We start from the raw sequence: 26,551 nt of genomic DNA, 5'->3' as shown, positions 1-26,551 counted from the left end.
GTTAGGGTATTTATGGTAGCATCATTCCCCAGAAATTTTGCTTTCAGTCAGATAAGGAACTCTCTGAGAAGGCTTTTTTCCCCCTTCATCAAATGCCTTCAGGTTAAAATAATATTTTTATACTAGCTCTGGGGTTCCTAGTCAGCCTCTGCAATATCAGTATACAAGGAGCATTCTTTTTTATAGATGGCCAAATTTTATGTGATTTTATGACTATAGCATTATTAATTCAGTGTTGTTTGATTTTTTTTCCTAATCTTTCTCTGTAACAAACACTGCTCAAATAAATAACCTTGGACATCAGCATATGTCATTTATATGTATAAATTTAGTGTGAATATATGCTCACTTCCTAGAAGTGGAGTTACTGGGTCAAAGGACATGTGCATTTGGATTTCTATAGCCATCTTCTTTCAATAGACACTCCTACCAGTGTATCCAAAAATCTTATTTCGGTTGATGTACATATTCACTAGTAAGTTCACCAACTTTTCTCTATTTTACAGTAGAATAACTTAATGATGTCACTCCTCAAAGTTTCTTTTCTTTTTTAAGATTCATTTTTGTTTTCATTTTTTGTAGGGGGAGGGTCTCACTATGTTGCCCAGGCCAGTCTTGAACTCCTGGCCTTAGTGACCCTCCTGCCTTGGCCTCCCAAAGTGTTGGGATTAGAGGCATGAGCCACCACACCTGGCCAAAAAATTTATTTTCTTAAAAAACCTACAAACATCCTACAAAGACATTTTTGAGTTATTTTGTTAACATTTTTCTTCTGTGCACCCTGGGCTACATAAGCGTAACTGGCCATATTCAGTACCAAGTGGTATCCTCTTCTTTGGGCCTTATTGCCCTTGACTCTACTGAGTACCCACTTGCTCCCTTCCCTACTCCCTCATTCTCCCTTTAAAACATCCAATCACTGCTGTACAAATCCAGGTTGAATTCCTTTCACATTGGACTATTTTCCCTATTGCAGTAGTAAATTATGGATAAAAATGTGTCCCTACTGTCAGGGTTTGTTATCTTTGACAACAAAAATAAATATATAACTGCAAGTTATAATGAGTGATATGTAGTGTTAAAATAATTAAATTGGAGGCCATTAGACTGAAGTCACTCTAATGCACTGAGTTCCTACATGAGGAAACTGAAACTTAAAACGGAATCACAAGTGGCCAACTAGTCATCAGTTATATCGTCTTGAACTTCCCACAAGAACAGTCCAAATAAGGCAACTGCTCAAACTTTAACCAATCAAATAATTTCTTTGCTGTGCTCTGCATGTACTCTCTGAAAGCTTTCAACTACCTCTGGGGGAGCCCCAAACCACTTATGATTTGGAGCTGCCTAATTCATGAATTGCTGTCTGTTCAAATAAGCTCTTTAAAATTTTAATGTGCCAAAGTTTACCTTTTAACAGATAGGAATAGTACAGGGTGCACTGAGGACATATAATGAGGTGGGGGGCCAGAAGGAGTTGGAGCACTAATCTAGTATGGACTGGCAGAGAAGACCTCTCTAATAAAAGACATTTGGGTTAAGACCTGAATGATGAACAGGACTTTGGACAGTGAAAAGCAGAGGGACAAAGATTCCAGGAAGAGAGAATTGCAGTGAAAAGGACTAGAGACAGAAAGGAACTTGAAACACAAGTAGTCTTACAATAAACTTAAAATTTGACATAACCTAATTACTAACCAAATTACAACTTGATATAACCTAATTCCAATTTGGTATAACCTTAAAAGCAACAGAACCTAATACATAATGATCCAAAGTCAAATAAGATATGGTGCCTACTCTAAGGAAGCTCAGAGGCAAATAAGTGAGATGTATTCCTATTCTCTATTCCTTTTTCATCATGAAAAAGAAATGGGGACAGGGATCAATACTTACTACCTAAATGAGCTTAAGCAAATTATTTAATCTCTTTAAAACTTGGATAATAGTATCTGTCCTGCCAATTTCAACTGTTAATATCTGTCAGGGTCCTTAAGTGCAAGAAACAGAAATCATCTATAAATGATATAAAAGCTGAAAATGAATTTATGAAAGGACATTAAGCAGCTCACAGACTCTCCCAGAAGCTGAAGAAACAAGCTAGAGGTTCTCCTCCCAGTAAAGCCTCTGAGTACCTAACACTGCAGCTTGCAACAACACACTGATGCTGGACACTGGTTGCTGGTGATAGAACATTGCAGTCTCGGAAACGATGTAGTTACTGTGGCTGTCACCCTTACTTCAACAGACTCTCTGAAGTCCTGCTTCTGGTTGTCATTCAAGTTTGAGTTGAGTCCACCAAATTAGATTGGAGAGTCTAGCAAGCAATAATACTCATGTCCCAGTAATAAGGAAGACTAGGAAAGCCAGTATCTGTCACTTTCAGTTCCTGTAAGGGTGTTGGGGGGCAGGGTAAGGGAGAAACTCTGCCAAAAGGATGACAAATGGCCACTGCAAATAGGGTGAGCTCAAATGAGATAATTACATGAAAATGTTTCACAAACTAAGGGAGAATTCAGCCACATAACATTATCTCATTTTGTATTGTATTGATTTTTAACTCCTCGAAGGCAGGCAAGTTGGAAATAATGTGTAAAATAATGTTAAAATCCCAATACATATGCAATCACATTTAAGCTGTTATCAATGAAGATTGGAAGGAAACATACAGTAAAAGTTACTTTATTAGAGAAGTGGAATTTGAGGTGAAGTAGTTCTTAAATTAAAAAAAAAAAAGGACACTTTTCATTGAATTCACAGTCTTCCCCACAAACTTGGATCCAAATTCTAATGAAAGGAAGCTTAAAGACGCAAAGCTTCTGGTGAAAGCAGGAACGGAACAGTTGGTGCCAGAATCGCATCCATACCTCATGATGCGTTGTGTACGCTATGCCGTCCTAATAGGAAGGAAAACTACCACAAATTAGGAGTTTAGAAAATTGCACAATGCTGCCTACCACTTAATAACTTCAAATGTAACCTGTTAACGTTAGCCGACGTGAGGTTACCTAAGGACATAGCAAAACTCGCTAGAGTTACTTCATGTAAGGCACACGGAGGTTGCTCTGATTATCAAGAAAACCAAACGTTCACATAAAATGTTTGTTTTCCAGCCGCCCCGCTGTTTTCCACTTTTTCCAAAAAGCACTGAAGCGTGGTGAAGAAACAAACATATCCTCAATTCTCGCGAGAGCTCCGCGTGTAACCAAGGGCTGAGGCGGAGGATTGGTCACTCAGGATGAGGAGCCTCCGCTATCCCGCCCCCGTTGCCGGGATACGCCGCGGCGCACGGCAGTTGGGGGGAAGGCCTGAGAGCCGAGGAAAACTGAGCGTGGGCCTCAGAAAGAAGTTAAGGCACCCGCGAGCCGGGCAACTGCCCTCCTTCCGCGCCGGCGGAGGTGAGAAACCCCGGGTCCCATCTCTTCCTCCCTCCCTCCCACGTCTGTTCTCTTGCCTTGGAGATACTGATCCGCTCCAAACAAAATAAATTCAAACTCTGGGTCTTAGCTAACTGTTACCGTCGGGCCTGTAGCCAGGCCAGGCATGTACCAATTCTAGTCGAGCGAAGGGTGCGAACAGACCTCCTCCAACAGCCCGACCCCTCCCCGACCCCCCCGCAGGAGACCCGCCAAGCACAGAGCAGAGGGAAGGACCACGATGGGCTGAAGGATTTTCGTCAAAGCAATAGATTTCTGCCTCTTACAGTGGAAGGGACTTATTTCTGTCTGTTGATCACAGTGCGGGCAGTTAGCAACTTTCCACTTATTCACCTGTGTGAGAATGGTTGGCTTAGGGAGGATAACGATAGTAATAATAATTAGAAGCAGATGTTTTAAATTTAATACTTATCGTCTTCACAACAGCTCTGCAAGGTAGATGTCACCCTTCTGTTTTACAGAAGATGAAATCCTGAGGGGTTAAGTAAGGTGGCAAGATTATGCAGCCGCTAACTTTGTCAGCACTAGTTTGTATTGCTAATCATTCTGGATCCAAAGGCCAGGCTGCTTCTCTGTGTGAATAACTGGAAATTGTGTGAATCTTTGATTGAATAACCCCGAAGTTAGTGGTATATTTGTTGCTAATGCCCGCCTCTTAATCCCACTGGTAATAATATAATGGTAAGCTTTTTTTCACCACAGTAAAACGGTGGCAAAGAAAATTGGGTGAAATTTTTGTATGTTGTACATTTTCTCAAAGTTAGCAGGAAACCTAGAGTAGTATCTTTGCCACTGGAAAGAGATGTTTATTGTACTCGTTTTCTTGTGGAAAAACCATTTTGATCATACACCGTCTTCCTTTTCAAAGAGTCATTTCATGAAATTCCTTTTTCCATTTGAAATTCTTTTGCTTTGTACATAGAGTTCAAAATGGCAAGGAATTAGAATCAGGGAGCTAGTGGGGTCAGGAAGATTGATGTGAACATATTCAAATGAGATATCTGAATGGAAATTTCAGATAAACGATTGAAAACTCAAAATTGGTGCCCAGTTGAAAGGGCAGAACTGTAGACATTGATTAGTGAGCCGTACACATAGTTGGAATTATAAAGATGCATGACTGTAGAAAGGATAGAAGCAGTCCAAGGACTGATTATGAGTAATGCTAAGAAAAGTCAGAAAAGTAGTACTGGACATAGAGTGTAGAAACAGAGAAATCATTTTAGTCCAACACACAATTTGTTTGCCTTTTTTTTTTTGAGACGGAGTCTTGCTCAGTCGCCCAGGCTGGAGTTCAGTGGCGCGTTCTCGGCTCACTGCAAGCTCCGCCTCCTGGGACTGCGCCCGCCACCACGCCCGGCTAATTTTTTTGTGTGTGTTTTTAGTAGAGATAGGGTTTCACTATGTTAGCCAGGATGGTCTCCATCTCCTGACCTCGTGATCCACCCGCCTCGGCCTCCCAAAGTTCTGGGATTACAGGCGTGAGCCACCGCTCCCGGTCGCTTTGTTTGCTTTTTAACAATTTAGTAAATTTTTGTAATTGGCAAAACCTTTATGTACGAGGAAATTTAAAAGACACAAGAGAGAACAAAGTTTTTGCTTATCACTGAGACAGATTTTGGGGATATAAAGATGATTAAGATTCAGCTCTTGCCATAAAGGGTGAGAAATACTTAAGCAGATCATTTCAAGTGGTGTGATAGGTTCTGGAATAAAGTAATACACAGGATGCATGGTAGCATGTAGAACAGGCCTATACACTGAAATTGAAGAAGACGAAGATTCCAAGACCAGTTATGGACTGGTCATGGAAGGATTCCCAGAGAAAGTAACAGGCAAAATGTGTGTTAGGCAAGGGGACCACTTAAGAGGCTGGTATAATAGTCCACCTGAGTCAGTGATGCCCTGAATTGGCCAGTGCTGTAGGAATAGAGAGTAAAGTACCTGTTAAACACTTAGGAACAAAATCAGTAGAACTAAACAAAACAAACTCAGTAGAACTATGTGACCAGCCATGGGAGTGAGGGAGAGGAAGATGTCAAGGACTAAATTTCTTACTTGTGTGACTAGGAGGTGACACCAAGAGGGAGGACAAATTTTGAGCAGATGATAATGAGTTTGGATTACATATGTTTATTTTGAAATATTTAGACATCGAAGTGGAGATGTTATTATTTGGATATAAACACCGCAAGCTGAGTGCTAAAATAAGGAAGTTGTGTGGAATCAGTTTATTAATTGTTAAAACCCTGAGTGTGGATAAGGGGGCCCAAGGAGAGTTTAGAGAGAGAAAAGAAAAAGATGGTGGATGGTATCTTAGAAAATGCTCTATATAAGGACAGATCAAGGAGACAGAAAAAAGAACCAGAAGAGAGGGAAGTGTCATGGAGATGTTTCATATAAATGTGGACACCAGTAAAGTAGGATGACATTTACATCACTGGCAATATTGGCAGGGGTCATTTGAATCAAACGGTAGCAATCCAGGAGATACTGGGAAATGAAGCAGTAGAAAATAGTGGATATAAGCTATTCTTGTTGTTGTTGTTGTTGTTGTTGTTGTTGTTGTTTTGAGACGGAGTCTCGCTCTGTCGCCCAGGCTGGAGTGCAGTGGCACGATCTCAGCTCACTGCAAGCTCTGCCTTCCGGGTTCACGCCATTCTCCTGCCTCAGCCTCCCGATTGGCTGGGACTACAGACACTCGCCACCACACCCGGCTAATTTTTTGTATTTTTTAGTAGAGACAGGGTTTCACCGTGTTAGCCAGGATGATCTCGATCTCCTGACTTCGTGATCCGCCCGCCTCGGCCTCCCAAAGTGCTGGGATTGCAGGCATGAGCCACCGCGCCCGGCTGGATATAAGCTATTCTTAGGAATTTGGCTGCATAAGGGAAGGATATATGGGACAGTTAGAGGTGGTTGCAGGATCAAGAAATAAGTTTTTGAAGGTAGGAAAGAATTGAACATGGTAACAGACTGAAGGAAAGGAGAAAGTTTAAAGATAATTGGTAGCAGTGAGATTAATGCCACAAAAAAGATGGGATCAAGGGTAAATCAGAGTAAGATTGATCTTGAATGAGAGAAGGAATGGCTGTTGAGACTGGAGGGCAGGATGGATGTAGAGAAGTTTATGTGCCCCAAAGGTGATGGAGTTCAAGTTGTAATTTTCTTAAATGAGTCATCTGCTGAGAGTGGCAGGAACAGAGGTTAAATAGAAAAGTAGTTAAGGGTGAGAATCATCAAGTAGAGAAGTATCTTAACAAGGATAAATCATTTCTGAAATGAGGGTCCAGCTAAGATTTGTGACTATCACTTTGCAGTACCCCAGTCTGTACAGTTGTATGATTTCCATCAGCAATGTTCAGCACTTCAGATTGGATGTAGAGAAGGGTTTCTGATTTTGCCAGATGGGCTGGAGAATAGTTCAAGGATACAAATTAGTTGATGGTGCTCATGCGACACTAATTTCTTGAGAGAAGGAGGAGAGTTCTTAAACACCCTTGTCAAGGTATCACTAGTGACTTCTTGGATGGGGACTCCATTGGACATTTCAGTTTTCATCTTACTTGAATTTCCAACGTAAATGGCATGGCTCAGATTCCTGCCTTCTCTTGGCGTCTCTGACACACACTCCTGGTTTTTTTCTTTACTTTCTGGGCCTTAATTTTCAGTCTCTCATACTAGATTTTCCTCTTGTGTGTAATCTGTATGTATTGATGTTCCTCAGGACAGAATCTTGGGCACTATTCTCTTTTTCTCCATATTCTTTCTCTAGATAAGTATCTTCATAACTATTTTATATGACCTACAATAGGACATACATTTTTATATTGTAGCCCAGTAAACACATATGTGTAAATTTATGTAAATATAGCTGAAACAAAAATTTACTGAAACAATGTTTACCCTTCATATTTTCAGTGAGCTCTTTTTGTTTAAATTTTATTTCACGTTTAAGTATCTTGGTCATAACCTACAAAATTGTTTTCAGAACTTACTAACGGATGTGACCAACAATTTGAAAACTACTACTCTAAATTATGAGACAGAATTTTAAATAATGTTATATTCCAATGAATAAAGGAGAGGGCTGATAAACTGGGAGAGAATGAGTGAATTAAGGAAATGGTTTAAAGGCAGGTGTAGCAGAATGAAGATGAGAAAAGGGTAGGAGAGGAGAAGACCGGAGAATAGAGTATTTCAATTAAGATGTTTGAGATGAAGCAATTCCAGATGATGACAAGCTCCATGTCTCGCCATGGCTATAAATTACTGAAATGGAGTTAAGATCATTGCTAAAGTTGAGGTCAGGGAACTGTGAAGCTGGAGTGTTAGGTATTGGATCTAGTATCTAGATGGAAGTCATCCAGGGTGATGGTGAGATTGGAATAGAGAAGCTGTGAACTAGGTACAAAAGACTTTAGTAAAGATAGAGGAGAGATTAGGAAGTCACTAATTACCAGCAACCAGGAAAGATCAAGGCAATATTGCATTCCCAGATCCTCAGAAGAAGTGAATCTTGTTTTTTGTTTTTGTTTTTGGGTGGGGGGATGGAGTCTCGCTGTGTCGCCCAGGCTGGAGTGCAGTGGCGCAATCTCGGCTCACTGCAAACTCTGCTTCCCGGGTTCATGCCGTTCTCCTGCCTCGGCCTCCCGAGTAGCTGGTACTACAGGCACCCGCCACCACGCCCAGCTAATTTTTTGTATTTTTAGTAGAGACGGGGTTTCCCTGTGTTAGCCAGGATGGTCTCGATCTGCTGACCTCGTGATCCACCTGCCTTGGCCTCCCAAAGTGCTGGGGTTACACGCGTTTGCCACTGCGCCTGGCCTCTTGTTAATTTTTTTAAAGGTGTGGAAGAATGTTTTGAAAGTGACCCTGAGGAGCAAGAAAAGTGCCACCTCCTTTTCTTTAAAATTGTGGGTCAGGAAGCTAAAACACTTGGACTACCGAAAGTGTTACTCTCAGGGGAAACCAAGATTCTGTTAAAGTTAAGAAAATAGAAAGTATTTGTAACAAGATTCAGAATATAAGAGTTAATCATGGACCAGAAAGTGCAGAGAAAGGATTAGGGGCAAAGAAAGATGTTGGCTATGATGGGAGAGAAAATTTACCAGAGTATGGGATGAGAATACTAAAGAAATAGATAATAGAGGGGCTTGCATTTTGGTAAGATAATAGAAAGATGAGGAAGGAATGTTGCAAGAAACAATCTCATAGTTGTAAATGGAGCACGATGTCATATTTGAACAAAATTAGCCTTGTAGTGGTACACAGAACGGCAGTTTGCAAGAACAATTGTTGTGAATTAAATGTAAGGGTATGATGGGTCATTATTGTCTTGCTAGAGAAGACATCAAAGGATTGAACTATTTATTGCTTCCAAACAGCGATTAAAGTGAAGAAACAATGGCCAGCAATCACAAATCTTCAGCAGCTCGCCCTGTTTCAAGAGGTGGAGTTGGGTTAACCGGAAGGCCCCCTTCTGGGATACGACCCCTATCAGGAAATATTCGAGTGGCAACTGCAGTAAGTTTGAAACAAATCTGTTTACTTTGGGAGGCCAAGGTGGGAGGACCACTTGAGTCCAGGAGACTGGGGCTTCAGTGAACTATGATCATGCCACTGCACCCCAGTTTTTGAGTTTTTGAGACTGTCTCAAAAATCTGTTGAATGCTTGTGCATATATTGTGGTAGAAGTTGGAAATCCCCTCTGTAATAAGAGATTCTACTTTGTTGTTTCTTTATTTCATAAGCATATTATTAAACATGTTTGTTTTGTTTTTTGGAAAGCATCTGGAAATGTAAATGTGGAAGAGTGTTTGAAAGACACTCTGGGAAGAAGATGCCTGCTCCTGCAGATACTCAATTTAAAGCTGCAATAATTTTAGTTGAATAGTGTATTGGGGCCAGAATCAAATGAAATGGAATAGACCTCAAATAGAATCAAGCATATAAGAATTTAGTTAATGATTAATGTGTGTTTCAAATTAGTTGGCAAAACATGGAGCATTCAATGGAACATTCCAATAATTGTTAAACCATTTGTTTAAAAGTATTTTTAATCCTCTCTTATACCTTTTATCAGAATTCTACATAGCTTAGAAACTTGGTATTTCAAAAATGAAACCATAAATGTAGTAGAGGAAAATGTTGGCAAGTATTCTGTATAAACTTGATATGGGCTAGGCTTTCTAAAAATGACAGAAATAACAAGTACTGAAAAGGAAAATATTTTTATTATATATCTGAATTTACAAAAAATAAAACACCATAAAAAATTAGAAATGACAACTGGTAAAAACATTTATAATATATATACCATATATAGGATCAGAATCTTAAAATTAAAAGGTAAACTTTACTAATTTTTTTTCTTTTTTTTCTTTTTTTATTTTTATTTTTATTTTTTGTTATACTTTAAGTTTTAGGGTACATGTGCACATTGTGCAGGTTAGTTACATATGTATACATGTGCCATGCTGGTGTGCTGCACCCACTAACTCGTCATCTAGCATTAGGTGTATCTCTCGATGCTATCCCTCCCCCCTCCCCCCACCCCACAACAGTCCCCAGAGTGTGATATTCCCCTTCCTGTGTCCATGTGATCTCATTGTTCAATTCCCACCTATGAGTGAGAATATGCAGTGTTTGGTTTTTTGTTCTTGCGATAGTTTACTGAGAATGATGATTTCCAATTTCATCCAAGTCCCTACAAAGGACATGAACTCATCATTTTTTATGGTTGCATAGTATTCCATGGTGTATATGTGCCACATTTTCTTAATCCAGTCTATCATTGTTGGACATTTGGGGTGGTTCCAAGTCTTTGCTATTGTGAATAGTGCTGCAGTAAACATACGTGTGCATGTGTCTTTATAGCAGCATGATTTACAGTCCTTTGGGTATATACCCAGTAATGGGATGGCTGTGTCAAATGGTATTTCCAGTTCTAGATCCCTGAGGAATTGCCACACTGACTTCCACAATGGTTGAACTAGTTTACAGTCCCACCAACAGTGTAAAAGTGTTCCTATTTCTCCACATCCTCTCCAGCACCTGTTGTTTCCTGACTTTTTAATGACTGCCGTTCTAACTGGTGTGAGATGGTATCTCATAGTGGTTTTGATTTGCATTTCTCTGATGGCCAGTGATGATGAGCATTTTTTCATGTGTTTTTTGGCTGCATAAATGTCTTCTTTTGAGAAGTGTCTGTTCATGTCCTTCGCCCACTTTTTGATGGGGTTGTTTGTTTTTTTCATGTAAATTTGTTTGAGTTCATTGTAGATAGATTCTGGATATTAGCCCTTTGTCAGATGAGTAGGTTGCGAAAATTTTCTCCCATTTTGTAGGTTGCCTGTTCACTCTGATGGTAGTTTCTTTTGCTGTGCAGAAGCTCTTTAGTTTAATTAGATCCCATTTGTCAATTTTGGCTTTTGTTGCCATTGCTTTTGGTGTTTTAGACATGAAGTCCTTGCCCATGCCTGTGTCCTGAATGGTAATGCCTAGGTTTTCTTCTAGGGTTTTTATGGTTTTAGATCTAACGTTTAAGTCTTTAATCCATCTTGAATTGATTTTTGTATAAGGTGTAAGGAAGGGATCCAGTTTCAGCTTTCTACATATGGCTAGCCAGTTTTCCCGGCACCATTTATTAAATAGGGAATCCTTTCCCCATTGCTTGTTTTTCTCAGGTTTGTCAAAGATCAGATAGTTGTAGATATGCGGCGTTATTTCTGAGGGCTCTGTTCTGTTCCATTGATCTATATCTCTGTTTTGGTACCAGTACCATGCTGTTTTGGTTACTGTGGCCTTGTAGTATAGTTTGAAGTCAGGTAGTGTGATGCCTCCAGCTTTGTTCTTTTGGCTTAGGATTGCCTTGGCGATGCAGGCTCTTTTTTGGTTCCATATGAACTTTAAAGTAGTTTTTTCCAATTCTGTGAAGAAAGTCATTGGTAGCTTGATGGGGATGGCATTGAATCTATAAATTACCTTGGGCAGTATGGCCATTTTCATGATATTGATTCTTCCTACCCATGAGCACGGAATGTTCTTCCATTTGTTGTAAACTTTACTAATTTTTAAGTGCTCTTTCTGTATTAAGACCACAAGCCTTATGTCCAATCAAAATTTCATGACATTTCTTTTGATGCTAGGGGTAATATTATAAAACTATTCTAAAACTCATCTAGAACAATACCACAAAAATAAGAAAAAGTACAATACTCTAATGTAAAATATGTTATAGACAATGAGTGAAACAATATTCTGATTGCCACGGCACCTGGAGGTAAACTCTAGTAAATGTTAAAGAGCTTAATATAAGAGAGTGTGTCATAAATAGTGAATAAGAGAAACACATCATATGAGGAAAAGTTAGAGGAAGTTTATGAGTTGATATTCTAAGCAGAAGGATATCCTGTAAAGATAATTATTACATTTTCGTTATCATTATAATGTAAAAATGGGGAAACAACCTAGAAGACTTACAACAGGTGAATCTTAAATAATGATATGTATATCCGTATAAAGGCTGTTAGATAGTCATTACAAACTACTTTCAAGATATTTCAGAAAATAATATACTTTAACAAAAGTTTAAAAGTGATATCAATTTAACATAGAAAACATAAATTTATAAATACATAGAATTGAAATGGAAATAAATGAATAGACAAAAATGTCCATAAATTTATCTGATTTTCACACAGGTAATTTCAACTGAGAAGGTGCAGAGGGCCAATACTCAAGCTCCTACAGTAGGCTAAGTGCAAACTACAGATAATGTTGGGTCCTATGGTTAACTCATAAGAAGAGCAGCATTTTTTGGAGGGAATAATTTTGTTAAAGTCAGATTTTCCTGAAGTTTTCAGATTTTTTTTCTAGAGTTTCAGGTAATAATATTAGGACATCGTCATCAACTTAGACTGAAATAATTTTTCTAAAGTCTTCATACATAGGATAGTAAGGGTATCTTTTTCTTTCATTCCAGTAAAAATTGATAATTAAATATTTATAAAAAGAATCTGACGTTTATTGGCCACCTACTATTTGCCAGGCACGTTATCTGTTTATTTGTAAAATTTTAAAATTTGTATGTATTTATGGGGTAGGTCAGTTGTCTTACATGCATATATTATGTAATGATGAAGTGTGGGCTTTTAGTGTACCCGTCACCTGAATAGTGAACACTGTACCCAATATGTAATTTAGCAACCCTCACCTTCCTCCCACTCATCTTTTGTAATCTTTAGTGTCTGTTATCTCACTCTGTATGTCCATATGTACCCATTGTTTAGCTCCCACTTATAAGTGAGAACATGCGGTATTTGACTTTCTCTTTCTGAATTGTTTCACTTAGGATCATGGCCTCTGGTTCCAACCATATTGCTGCAAAAGACATGATTTCTTTATTATGGCAGAGTAGTGTTTCATAGTATGTGTATATATATATGTGTATATGTGTGTGTGTATATATATGTATATACATGTATACCACATTTTCTTTACGTAGCCCTCCATCTCCATTGATGGACAGTCAGGTTTTTTTTTCATATATTCGCTATTGTGGCAAGTAGTGTGATAAACATAGGAATGCAGGTATCTTTTTGAAATAATGATTTCTTTCCTTTTGCAGTGGGATTGCTGGATCATATGATAGTTCTATTTTTAGTTTTTTGAGGAACTTCCATACTGTTCTCCATAGTGGTTATACTAACTTACATTCCCCCCAACACTGTATAAAGGTTCCCTTTTTTTGATATATTTGTCAGCATTTGCTATTGCCTTTCTTTTGGATAAAAGTCGTTTTAACTGGGGTGAGATGATATCTCATTGTAGTTTTGATTTGCATTTCTCTGATGATCAGTGATGTTGAGCACCTTTTCATATACCTGTTTGACGTTTGTATATCTTCTTTTGAGAAGTTGTCTATTCAGACCTTTTGCCCGTTTTTTATTGTATTATTAGATTTTTTTGCTAGTGAGTTGTTGGAGCTCCTTATATATTCCATTTATTAATTTCTTGTCAGATGGATAGTTTTCATGTATTTTCTCCTATTATGTTGGTTGTCCCTTCACTTTGTTGATTGTTTGCTGTGCAGGTGCTTTTTAACTTGATGTGATTCTATTTGTTCATTTTTGCTTTGGTTTCCTTTGCTTGTGGGATATTACTCAAGAAATCTTTGCTTAGACCAATGTTCTGGATGATTTCCCCCGTGTTTTCTTTTAGTAGTTTCATAGTTTGAGGTCTTAAGTCTTTAATCCATTTTGATTTGATTCTTGTATATGGTGAGAGATATGGGTCTAGTTTCATTCTTTTGTCTATGGATATCCAGTTCTCCCAGTACCATTTATTGAAGAAACTGGCATTTCCTCAGTGTATGTTCCTTGCATCTTTGTCAAAAATGTGTTCACTCTAGATATATGGATTTATTTCTGGGTTCTCTATTCTGTTTTTATGCCAGTATGCTTTTCTTTTTCTTTTCCTTTTTTTTAAGTTCAGGATGGGTTTGGCTATCCTAGATCTTTTATGGTTCTATATAAATTTTGGGATTTTTTTTTTCTATTTTTGAGAAGAATGTCATTGATATTTTGACAAGGATTGCATTGAATTTGTAGATTAATTTGGATATTCTGGATATTTTGACAATGTTGATTCTTCCAATCCATGAACGTGGAATATCTTTCTATTTTTTGGTGTTCTCTTCAGTTCATTGCATCAGTGTTTTATAGTTTTCATTGTAGAGATCTTTCACTTCTTGGGTTAATTCCTAGGTATTTTATTTTATTTGTAGCTATTGTAAATGGGATAACTTTCTTGATTTTTTCATGTTGTTCCCTGTTAGCATATAGAAATGCTATTGATTTTTGTATCCTGCAATTTTTCTGAGTTTTACTGAATTTACTATTTATCAGTTCGGATAGTTTTTTTGGTGGAGTCTTTAAGTTTTTCCAAATATAAGATCATATCATCTGCAAACAGAGTTAATTTGACTTCTTCCTTTCCAGTTTGGATGCCCTTTATTTCTTTTTGTTTTCTAATTGCTCTAGCCAGGAATTCCAGTACTGTGTTGAATAACAGTGGTGAAAGTGGGCATCCTTGTTGTGTTCTAGATCTTAGAGGAAAGGCTTTCAGTTTTTCCTCATTCCATAGGATACTAGCTGTGGATCTGTCATATATAGCTTTTATTGTATTTAGATATGTTCCTTCTATACCTGGTTTTTTGAGGATTTTGATCATCAGGAGATGTTAAATGTCATCAAATGCTTTTACAATATCAACGGAAGGCTTTTGTCCTTCAGTCTGATGGTATGATTTATCACATTGATTGATTTGCACATGTTGAACTATCTTTAGGTACCTGGGGTAAATACCAGTGAGTCATGACAAATGATCTTTTTAATGTGTTGTTTAATTCAGTTTGCTGGTACTTTGTTGAGGATTTTTGCACCAATGTTCATCAGGGATATTGGCCTATAGTTTTCTGTTTTCTTCATATGTCTTGTCTTTTTTTTTTTTTTTTTTAATCAGGATAATACTGGTCTTGTAGAATGAGTTTGAAAGCATTTTCTCCTCTTCTATTTCTCAGAATAGTTTTAGTAGGATCAGTATTAGTTCTTTTTTAAATGTTTGGTGGAACTCAGCAGTGAAGTCATCAGGTCCTGAGCTTTTCTTTGCTGGGAGACGTTTTTTAAATTAAAAAAAATTTTTTTTTTTTTTGAGATGGAATCTCGCTCTGTTGCCCAGGCTGGAGTGCAGTGATGCAATCTCTGCTCACTACAACCTCTGCCTCCCGGGTTCAAGCGATTCTCCTGCCTCAGCCTCCCAAGTAGCTGGGATTATAGGCATGCGCTACCACATCTGGCTAATTTTTATATTTTTAGTAGAGACTGGGTTTCACCATGTTGGTCAGGCTAGTCTTGAACTCCTGACCTCGTGATCCGCCCACCTCAGCCTCCCAAAATGCTGGGATTACAGGCGTGAGCCACCGCGCCCAGCCGGGACACTTTTTATTATGGCTTGGATCTCGTTATTGTTATTGGTCTGTTCAGGTTTTGGATTTCTTTATGGTTCAGTCTCCGTTGGTTGTAGGTGTTTAGTCATTTGTTCATTTCTTCCAGATTTTCCAACTTATTGGCATAGAGTTGCTCATAGTGGCCTCTAATGATCCTTTGAGTTTCTGTTATCAGTTGTAGTATCTTTTTTTTTTCATTTCTGATTATATTTATTTGAGTCTTCCCTCTTTTTTTCATTAGTTAGTCTGGCTAAAAGTTTGTTGATTTTGTTTATCTTTTCAAAACACCAACTTTGTGTTTCATTAATCTTTTATATTTTTTTGTTTCAGTTTCATTTATTTTTACTGTGATCTTTATGAATTTCTAATATGAATTTTGTGTTTGGTTTGCTCATGCTTATCTGATTCTTTAATATGCATTATTAGGTTGTTTATTTTGTTTTTCTACTTTTTTAATGTAGGCACTTACAGGTATAAACTTTCCTCTTAGTACTCCTTTTGCTGTATCACATAGATTTTGGATATGTTGTATTTCCATTGTAATTTGTTTCAAGAGTTTTAAAAAATTTCCTTTTTAATCTCTTCTTAGACCCACTGGTCATTCAGGAACATATTTCTATTTGTTGGTATAGTTTCCAAAATTCCTCTTGTTATCAATTTGTGGTTTTATTCCATTATGGTCAGAGAAGATACATATATATTTAGGATTATTGTATCTCTTGCTTAATTGATTCCTTTATTATTATATAATTATCTTCTTGTCTTTTTTTTTAAACTGTTTTTGATTTGAAGATGTATGTATAGCTACTCCTGCTTGCTTTTGGTAGTGTGGAATACCTTTTCCCACTCTTTTGTTTTTAGCCTACGTGTGTCTTTTAGGGCTAGATATGTTTCTCATAGTCAGGATATAGTTGGATTATGTTGTTGTTGTTTTTTAAAAATCTTCTGCTAATATGTATCTTTTAAGTGAATAATTCAATTAATTTACATTACATTCACAGTTAATAATGATATGTGAAGCTTTGTTCCTGTCATTTTGTTAGTTGTTTTTAAGTTGTATAAATTATGTTTCTTTCTTTTTCTCTGTCTTTTTATCTTTATGTTTTGATGAAATTCTTTCATGTTGGTATTTGATTATTTTGTCCTCTTCCTTTGTGATCTATAAGAACTGTGAGTTTAATATTTTTATGTGTTTTTGTGATACTGTATATCCACCTTTAATTTCTATGTTGAAGACCCCTTTGAACATTTACTGTAGGAATGGCCTAGTGGTGACACATTCCCTCAGCATTTGCTTGTCCTGGAAATACTTTATTTCTCCTTCATTTATGAATCTTATCCTGTCAGGGTATAAAATTCGTGGCTGACAATTTTTTTGTTTTGTTTTGTTTTTTGGTTTTTTCCTTAGCACTTCGAAAATGACATCCTATTCTCTTTTTTATTTGTTGTTGTTGTTGTTTTTAAATTTCCACTGAAAGGTCTGCTTTTATTCTGATAGGATTGTCTTTGTAGGTGACTAGATACTTTTCTCTTATTAATTTTAAAATTCTTTCCTTCGCATTGACTTCAGACATTCTGATAATATGCTGTGGTGAGGGCATTGCAAAAATGACTTTTTCTTTGCAGTGACTTCACCTATTTAATATGCATTTTTGAAAATAGTAGTGCTTGTAGTAAAACATACAAACAATGGAGAAGTATCAGAGTTCCTTCCTATTGTAGGTATAACCACTATCAACAGTATCTTCTAGACTTTTTAATGTATTTATAAACACACACACATACATACACAGTTTGTATGACTTTGGTCTGTTCCAAAATCAAGATAGTACTGTATACATTGTTATTTTTCTCATCTATTTCTTTCAGCAATATATTATGAATATGTTGCCAAGTGAATACATATACATCCACTTCATTATTTTTAATGTGTACAGTTTTAATTTATATGTTCTTCTCTATACTTTGACCTGGTGAATGGAAAACAAAAAGTAGCATAATTAGTTGAGTAGGTCTCACAGTTATGCTTGCATAAAGCCAAAGAAGAAATTATTCAGAACATTTACCAGGAAGAGATATAACATTGTCTTCTAAAGATCACTCAGGTTAACCCTTAACTCATTTTATTTGAATTTGTAGTTGACAGTCTTCCTGTGTCCAACACATTCTCTAGAATTAGTACTATTCCTGGCCCCTATGCTCAAAATAATTCCCAAGTAATTCATAAGGGGATAAACTGACATCTTTTCAAGGGGTGGTTGTGATTCTTAACAAGGCAATGGGGAGACATTTAATCCAGGGTAACCGGGTTTCTAGGACTAATTTGGTCAGTTGACTTTTTAGGGTTTGGTTCATTCTTTCTACTCTTCCTGAAGAGAGTGGATGCCAAGGGATATGGTATTCCCATTTTATGTCTAGCACCTGTGCTAACTCTCTAATGACATGTGCCATGAAATGGGTTTCATTGTCTGAATCAATGTTTTCTATTAGTCTAAACCTGGGTATGATGTTTTCAATTAATGCCTTGATAACTGCATTACTAGCAGTTGCGCTTGAGAAGGAGATAGTCTCTACACAGTGAGTAAAGTGATTCACTATTATCAATAAATACTTCAGGCAACCGATTGGGGGCATTTTAGTGTAGTTAATTTTAACACTTTGGAATGGTCTTAGCCCTGGATCTCTTCCCCTGAGGAGTGATTTTCTTAGAGCTTGCTTATTAGTTTTTTTTATATATTAAGCAACTGTCTGTGACCTGTTTGGCTAGGGCGTAAATTCTGATACACCCATAAACTCTGAAAACCACATCGCACATAGCTTGGGGTCTCCAGTGGGCTCCTTGATGTACTTGAGACAAGACCTCCCTCATGAGAGGTTTGGATAACATCTCTCTTTGATCTGGTAATATCCATTTTCCTTCTGTGTTTTCTTTAGCTCCTATTTTTATTAATTTTTCTTTTTCAGTGGAAGAGAAAATGGGGACTGTGGTAGGGGAAGGAAGGCAAGGAGTTAAGTGAAAGACAGGTGTTTCAGAAGAAATGGCAGCTTGTTTGGCTATTTGATCTGCAAGGTTATTTCCTTGACTTGGGAAGGAAAAGTCATTTTGATGCCCTGGGACATGTACAATAGCTATCTCTTCTGGCAACTGGAGATTGTTTAAGACATGGACAATTAGTTCTTTTTGGACCAAGTCTTGGCCTTTACTATTAAGACCATTCTCCGTCCAATTTTTTTTAAATGTATGAGCCACTCCAAAGGTATACTTAGAATCAGTATAGATAGTTCCTTCTTGGTTCTGCAAATGTTTCAAAGCTTGGCTGAGTGCAAACAGTTTACAAGTTTGGGCAGACCAATTATTGGGCAATCTTTCTGACTCTACTTCTTCAAGAGTTTTTCCATCAGTTACTGAATACCCATTATGTCTTTTCTCTTCAATTACCCAGGAGGACCCATCTATAAATAAGTGTCACCCTGTCTTGAAGGGAGTTTCTCTTAAGTCTGGCCAGACCTTTGTATGGTAATCAATTAGATCTAAACATGTGTGCTCCCTTTTTAGGTTTAGATCCCCTGTTAAGAAACCAGCTAGTTTGAGTGAATTATCAGTAGTTAATGTTAAATCATCTTTTTTTTTAACAGAATGGTCTTATACTTTAAAATTCTTGAGTCAGTGATTCACCTCTCTATTTTTTGGTTTAAGATAGTTCTAACTTGGTGGGGCGTGCTTACTGTCAATTTTCCTCCGAAGTTTAACTTTTTACTTTCTTCAACCAACACTGCTCTAGCTGCAATGGACTGGATGCATTGAGGCCATCCACAGGTGACTGGGTCTAAAACTTTTGACAGGAAGGCCACGGGCTTCTGGTTGCCTCCATGCTTTTGGGTAAGCACTCCTAAAGCTACCCCGTCATTCACATTAACAAAAACGTGAAATGGCTTTTCTAGGGAAGATAGGGCTAGAACAGGGGCAGTTATGAACATCTCTTTCAGCTCTTCAATCTGATGAATTTTATCGAAGTCCACAAGAGACGGTCAGGCTTCCACTGGGTAAGTTTTTCATACAAAAATTTACTTTTTAGTGAGTATGAGTCAATCCATACACGGCAATATCCAATTAATCCTAAAAATTTTTTTGGTTCTTGCTTAGTTTGAGGCAGGGGTAAGGACACAATTCACTCAATCCATTTGGGCCCTATTCTTTGCTTGCCTGCACTTATTAGGTGGCTTAAATATTTAACTTCGGGCTCTGTATATTGAAGCTTTCCTTTTGAGACCCATAACCCCTCAAACTGTTGGTGGTTAAGAATATGTATAGAGAAGTCACCCACTTTTTTTATATCTTCACCAGATATGAGAATATCATCCACATACTGAAGCAGGCATATTTGCTTTGGGACAAGAACTTTTTCTGATACTCGTTCTAGAATTTGACCAAAGACGTTAGGGGAGTCTGTAAACCCTTGGGGTAAGACTGTCCATCAGTATTGTTGTTTTTGCCCAGAATGGGGATCTTCTCACTCAAAGACAAATATGTCTCGGCTATCCTCAGCCAAGGGGCATGCGCAGAAAGCATCCTTCAAATCTATTACTGTGAACCACTGATGATCATAAGGAATTTGGCTGAGAATGGTGTAATGGTTGGGGACAACAGGTTGAGTGGTCTGGACTATCTGGTTAATAGCTCTGAGGTCTTGTACTAATCAGTATGACCCATCTGATTTCTTGACAGGCAGGATTGGGGTATTATAGGGAGACATACAGGGTTTAAGGAGTCCATCTTTAATGAGACTCTCAATTACAGGCTTTAACCCTATCCTGCCTTCGAAGGGAATGGGGTATTGCTTTCTCCTTACTATGTCCCCAGGAGTTTTTAGTTTGATGTCTATTGGGGGAACTTGAAGTTTTTCTCGATTCCCTTCTCTTGACCAGACATCAGGATGAATGTATTTTTCATCCACAGTGGTGAGTAGATTTAATGAGGTGAGGAATCCCTTAGGGCCAGCTTGAAGGCCTATTCCTAATTTTAGCATTAAGTCTTTTTCTAATAGATTAGTTCCCACCTCAGGGATCAACAAAAATTGAATATGAGTTAATAGATCTTGATGTTTGACTTTTGTATTTTCCAAGATTTTTGCTTTAAATCCTTCTCCTTCTCCTTTTACCCCAGTTCTTCTGAAGAGCCAGCAAGATTAGATGGAGTGAGACAAACAGAGGAGTGAGACACTCCTGAATCAATTAAAAATGTGATAAGTTCACATTTAGGTCCCACCTCTAAATTTATCAAGAGCTCCTGGTGGGACTCAAAAGAGACAGAGCCCCTGACTCCCCTATTCTTCCTTGAAAGTCATGAGTGGAAGGACTTCTTTTTCCCTTTTTAATTTGGGACATTGTCTCTTGAAGTGGCCTGTTCCACATTTGTAACATTTATCTTGTCCTTCCTCCCTTTCAATTCTGGGATTCTTTGACTTTGCTCCCCCACACTCTTTAGAGGGCCTAGGAAATGAAGGCCCAGGTCCTCTAATTGGAGGCTTAGTTCCTTTGAATGGGGGTTTTTTGGATCCTTTATAGTTCTTGGCTCCCTGGAAGTCTTGTTGAGAAGCATATGGGTTTGGAGCCACCTGTTGAAAGGTGGATAGCGTAAGTTTTGCTCTTTGTTTTTGCTTTTCTTCGTCTCTCCTTACATACACTTTTTGAGCTTTCCTGAGAAGTTTACTTAGCGGTCGGTCTTCCCAATTTTCCAATTTTTGTAACTTTTTTGAAATATCTAGTCAATTCTTAGTGACAAAATGGAGCTTAAACATACCCGGCCCAAGAGGATCTTCCAAATTTAGGCCTGCATACTGTTTCATTTGCTCCTTTAGCCTGTCTAAGAATTTTATAGGTCCCTCATCTTTTTTTGTTGTTGTATATCAAATGCTTTAGAGAGGTTTTGAGTTTGGGGTATTGATTCCTTAATTCCTTTTATTATCATTTCCCTTACATCTTCCATGTTTTCCTGGTGAGCTGCATTATTATTGTCCCACCTGAGGTCTTAAGCGGGAAATTTTTGGTCCGCGGTAGGGACATTCTGACCAGGAGAGTATTCACGTTTCCAAATTGCCATAGCAGCCCTACAGTTATGCTTTTTTTCTCCTCCGAAAAGAGGATGCCTGGGATGGATATTAACTCGACCCAGGTATATAATTGAGGTCCTAAGAATTGATCAACTTAATCAGCCACCCCATAAGGGTCATCCAACAGGAGCTGAAGCTCTTCTTTCAAACTTTGCACCTCTGAACTGGTCAAGGGAATGTTTACAAAGCCAATGGCTCCCCCTCCTTGTGGAACCTCTTTTAAGGGGAAGAGAGTCGGGGCTGACTCCTTAGGTGTGGAGGGAAATGGGAAATTTTGGATATCCTTTTTACATTGTTCTATCTCACGTTGAAGTCCTTTCAGGGAGGGGTACTTAATAGGCTGGGAGGGGACAGGCTCATGGGATGATAATTCCCAAAGTCAGGGTTATAAGGAGGAGGAATAACGTGAGCAGGGAAAGGATCTGGAATGAGACCTGAGGCGGCAGCAGCTGCCTGAGGGGGAGGGTCAGGGGCACTGAGCAGAGGAAGATGATCCAGAGGATCCCATGTGTTGGTGGGTGTGGGTTGTTTAGGAACAGGGACTCTTTCTCTTTTAGAGGAGTTGGTTTCTGGCTTGTTCCCTCTGGTTTTTAAAGGGTAAAGGAGGACAGGTTCTTGCCTCCAAAAAAGAGCATAGTCTGTTTCCTTTTGGGAGACAGGGCTTTTGTCATTAACATGTTCAATTAAGAGCTGACAAATCCACTCTTCATTGGAACCAAATTTTGGCCGGAAAACTGAGGGTTTGAGGATGGGCCTTCAGTCCAATTAAAACAACAATATTGTATCATTTGCTCTTTTCTTTTACGTTTAGTTCTTTCATTATCTTTCCAATATTTTAACATAAGTCCCAAGGGACTATCAGGAGGAATTTCATCACGCGCTTGGCTGTTTATTTTTCCTGTCTTACATGAAACATTTCCCATCTTGGAGGTTTGGGATGGTGTCTAACTGAAATAGGCCTTTCCCTGGAGCTTCTCAACCTCTCCTACTAGAGATTTCTCGCCCTCCTTCCTTTCAGAAGCTCACTGAGGCTCTGAGGCTCAATCCCTCATTATTAGAGATTTCTTGCCTATCTATTTCCATAGGCATTGTTAAGGCTCAGTCCCTCGTATTAGAGATTTCTTGCCTATCCTTTAGCCCCACCTGTTGGAGGCTCCTTGCAACTTTCTTTCGCTTTTTCCACTCTGGCTGCTTCCCTTGTGGGAAATGGCAGGATCTGCCACATGAGGTGACCACGGGACCGCGCAGATAGGACCCACTCAATCCACACAGCAGTAGTGTTAACATCATCTACATACACTTTTATCCTCCAAGATACCCTGACCACCTAGGAAATACTTTGTTGTTGTTGTACCGTTTTTCACCTTGGTCCGTGCACAGAGTTACTTGGTCGCCGCGGTGTTGTAAGCCTCTCCTTTCCCCGTTGCTGAGAGCTTGGATTTGTTTGTCACAATGGGTGGGTCTCAGTCTCCCGTCCCTGAGGCCACTGCAATGCGACAGTGGGACACGTCTCCCCCTGGGTGGGGTGACTGAAGACCTCTTCTTGAAGGAGAATGGGAATCCCGGACAAGCTCCCAGAATTGTTAGAAAGAAAGCTTGAAGTCGTAAAGAAAGACGAGTACTCAAACAAAGGATTTCTCAGCAAAGCAAATTTACTTTTGCGCAGTAGGGTGCTTCTTACAGGGCTGCTTGTCATGAGAGCACACTGAAGAAAGTAGAGTAGAAGCTTTTATTCCTAATGTGACTCCTGCCCTCGTGCCCTTTCCCCATTGGCTGGGGTCGGACTGCACAATCTAAACTAGACCCAATTGGCTAAACATTTAAACTTTCTTAGATAAGGTGGGCGCATGATGGGAGAGAGGGGAGAGGAGGAAGGGGTCATCTACAGAGGACTAGGGAGCCAGTATTTTCCTAAATAAGGAAAGGAATGTGAGCTGGGGCTGTGGCATGCCTGGGCATGTAGTAAAATCAGAAAGAAGAAAAAAGGAGAAGAAAGGCAGGGGGTACCTGGAATTAGAGAATAAGTAGCTGAGCAGGCTATTTGAAGAGAAACCTTGCCATATCTCACATCTTTTATATCTTCTCATGCCTGTATGTATTATATGAACTGACATAAAGGGAGTCTTTTGGCCTTTCCTGAGGTCATATAGTGTTATGTTGGATTTTGCATACCTGAAGTAGAGAATCTTGTTGAGTAATAATATGAATGCTTGTTTAACAATGTAAGCCCTTTAGTACTTACATGGTCATCTTAGGATGGATTTATATCCATTTGTTTTTACAAGATTAAAGTTTTCTTATTTTTTCCTGATTTTTAAGGGTAATAGATACTCATTGCAATAAGGTGGAAAATACCAAATTGTATAAAGGAGAAAATAAAAATCAACTATAATATCATTATCGATCATCATTACTATTTTTTCATATAGTTTTTAAAATTTTTATTTTTGTCTTTATTTTTTGTTTTTTTAAAAGACGGTCTCTCTATGTTCTCCAGGCTGGCCTCGAACTCCTGGGTTTTAAATAATCCTCTCATCTCAGACTGCCAAGTAGCTGGGCCTGTTGGTGCATGCCACCATGCCCAAACTTCCAGCCTTTTTTTGTTTTAAAAAAGTAGAGTTATGAACCAGGCACAGTGTCTCTCACCTGTAATCCCAGCTACTTGGATAGCTGAGGCAGAAGGATCTCTTCAGGCCAGTAGTTCAAGACCAGCCTGAATAACATAGTGAGCCCTTGTCTCTAAAACAAACAAAAACGGAATTATAAATACTATCTTGTAAACTGCCTTTTAATTTTTATTTTATTTACTTATTTTGAGACTGAGTCTCACTCTGTCGCCCAAGCTAGAGTGCAGTGGCATGATCTCGGCTCACTGTGGCCTTGACCTCCCAGATTCAAGCGACTCTCATGGCTTAGCCTCTCAAGTAGCCGGGATTACAGACGTGTGCCACCACGCCTGGATAACTTTTGTATTTTTAGTAGTGATGGGGTTTTGCCATGTTGTCCAGGCTGGTTTTGAACTCCTGACCTCACATGATCCACCTGCCTTGGCCTCACAAAGTGCTGGGATTACAGGCGTTAGCCACCACGCCCAACTTAAACTGCCCTTTTTATATACTGCAGCTTATTTAACCATTTTCTGCTGTGGACATTTAACTCCTTTCCAGTTTTGAGGTATTATAAATAATGTCTACATATAGAATTTAAAATTTTCCTGAAATGTATTTTTAAATAGTCATAGAACATTAAATGTTAAAGAAATATGTTAATAAATTGAACAACAGTATTTAATAATTCAGACATTTAAAAAATAAGGAAATTTTTACAAATCAAGTAGAATTTTGTTTTTTTAAAAAATTGTCTTTGCAGTTTTACAATAAAAGATGTACAGTGTTTTTTCCGGTTTACTAAAAATGAAATCTTGTTTGTCATTTAGATGCCACCTGGGACAGCAAGACCAGGTTCTCGTGGTTGTCCCATAGGGACTGGTGGAGTTCTGTCTTCTCAAATCAAAGTTGCCCATCGCCCTGTAACACAACAAGGTTTGACTGGAATGAAAACTGGGACGAAAGGTACCTATTTTAAGATAAATATGACACTTGGGCCTGTGTTTTGTAAGAAATAAATAACTGTGAACAATTAAAAAAAGTAAAAGTTGAGTATATTTTGAACAATAAGTATTACAGTACCATTTTTTTAAATCAGGATTATAGCATGTAAGAATTATTACATGTAATTATGGCATGTAATCAGAATTATGGCATCTAATCGTTATTCTTTGATTCACAAAATTATTGTGATGGTTAAACAACAGAGTGAATATGAAAATACAGTTTGAATTAGAAAGCTATATACAGATATGAGCTATTTCAGTCTTCATTTTTCTGACATGGAGCTGTAGTACAACTTGAAGAACTTTGAAATAGTCTTGGAGAAAAGTTCAAGATTGAAAATTAGATTTTTGGTACTATGTAGAAATACTCTGAAATAGTTTAGATAGTTCCTATATTAAAATGACACTTAAAATACTTGTGTATTTATGAGAAGTGAGTCAAGAAATGTTACTTTTTTTCTGATAATTAGCGTCTGTTCTAATACTTATGTAAGGAAATGAGGCTAATTTCCTCATTTATATTAATCTAATTTCCTAGATTTATATTAAATCTCTCATTATGCTTCTGCATATGTATTTAGAGAAGCATAAGAATACACTATATATTAGAGTTTAAAATTTAGATCTGTGGTATATATAAACCAAACTATGGTAAACTCCTTTTTCTTTTCTTTTTATCATAGGCAGTGGTCAGTAGCCTGTGGTGAGCTGTTTCAGAGTTTTTTGTTTTCTGTATTTTTGACAGATGATCTATCAGGAATGAAGATATACTGCTAGTACAAAATTAATTATATCATACATGCTACTTTCTATAATACAGTATATCATCCCTTTCAAGAGACTTAAATTTTTTTTTTGAGACTTAAATTTTTTCATCTACATTCTAATAACATCTAAATCACTAAATATTAAAAATGAATTGATTATTTAGAAATGTTTGCTTAATGATTATCAGTACCATGAAAAAATATTTCAAAATTACATAGTCATTTAACTAGCCTTTTGAAAGTGGATGCACAGAAATATTTATATGTTTAATAGTATTTTAAAACATCGAGGGTAAAAACATATTAAAATTCTATAGTAAATTTATCAAATGTTTATTTCTGTATTAATTTATCCTTCAAAACAGAACCAATATAATTTAAGATTGTTAGTCTCTACCAGTATACTTCAAAGCCTTTTAAGAGAGAGTTCGGAACATTACCACTACACAGAACTGTCTACTGTGACTTTCATTCTTACCTTCTCTAGTGCCCCATTTCCCAGTATAATAAGATATTACCTCTACTTCTCAGCATAGACCTTATAGTTAATACACCTAGTTTTACCTCTCATACTTTGAAGGGCACTTCATCTCTTACAAGGTTTGAGACATTTA

General features: G+C 37.8%; 1 protein-coding gene across 5 annotated transcripts in view; it reads left to right on the top strand.

The window, feature by feature from the left end:
- IFT74 (intraflagellar transport 74) overlaps positions 1-26,551 on the top strand; it is a 115,762-nt gene that overhangs the window by 5,914 nt on the left and 83,297 nt on the right. Inside the window, exons 2-4 of one of the 5 annotated variants that reach the window (XM_054657997.1) lie at positions 3,114-3,398; positions 8,825-8,963; positions 24,994-25,129. In XM_054657997.1, the coding sequence (XP_054513972.1) occupies positions 8,844-8,963; positions 24,994-25,129 (256 nt within the window). In that variant the 5' untranslated portion in view covers positions 3,114-3,398; positions 8,825-8,843. Of the gene's footprint in view, positions 1-3,113; positions 3,399-8,824; positions 8,964-24,993; positions 25,130-26,551 lie in introns of those variants that run through there. The other 4 variants (XM_063787909.1, XM_016960694.3, XM_009456409.5 and 1 more) reach the window with 4 other exon arrangements.

This window comes from Pan troglodytes, chromosome 11, assembly GCF_028858775.2.
Source record: "Pan troglodytes isolate AG18354 chromosome 11, NHGRI_mPanTro3-v2.0_pri, whole genome shotgun sequence".
In the NCBI taxonomy this organism is placed as follows: Eukaryota; Metazoa; Chordata; class Mammalia; order Primates; family Hominidae; genus Pan; species Pan troglodytes.
This window is presented reverse-complemented; position numbering and strand designations above follow the sequence as displayed.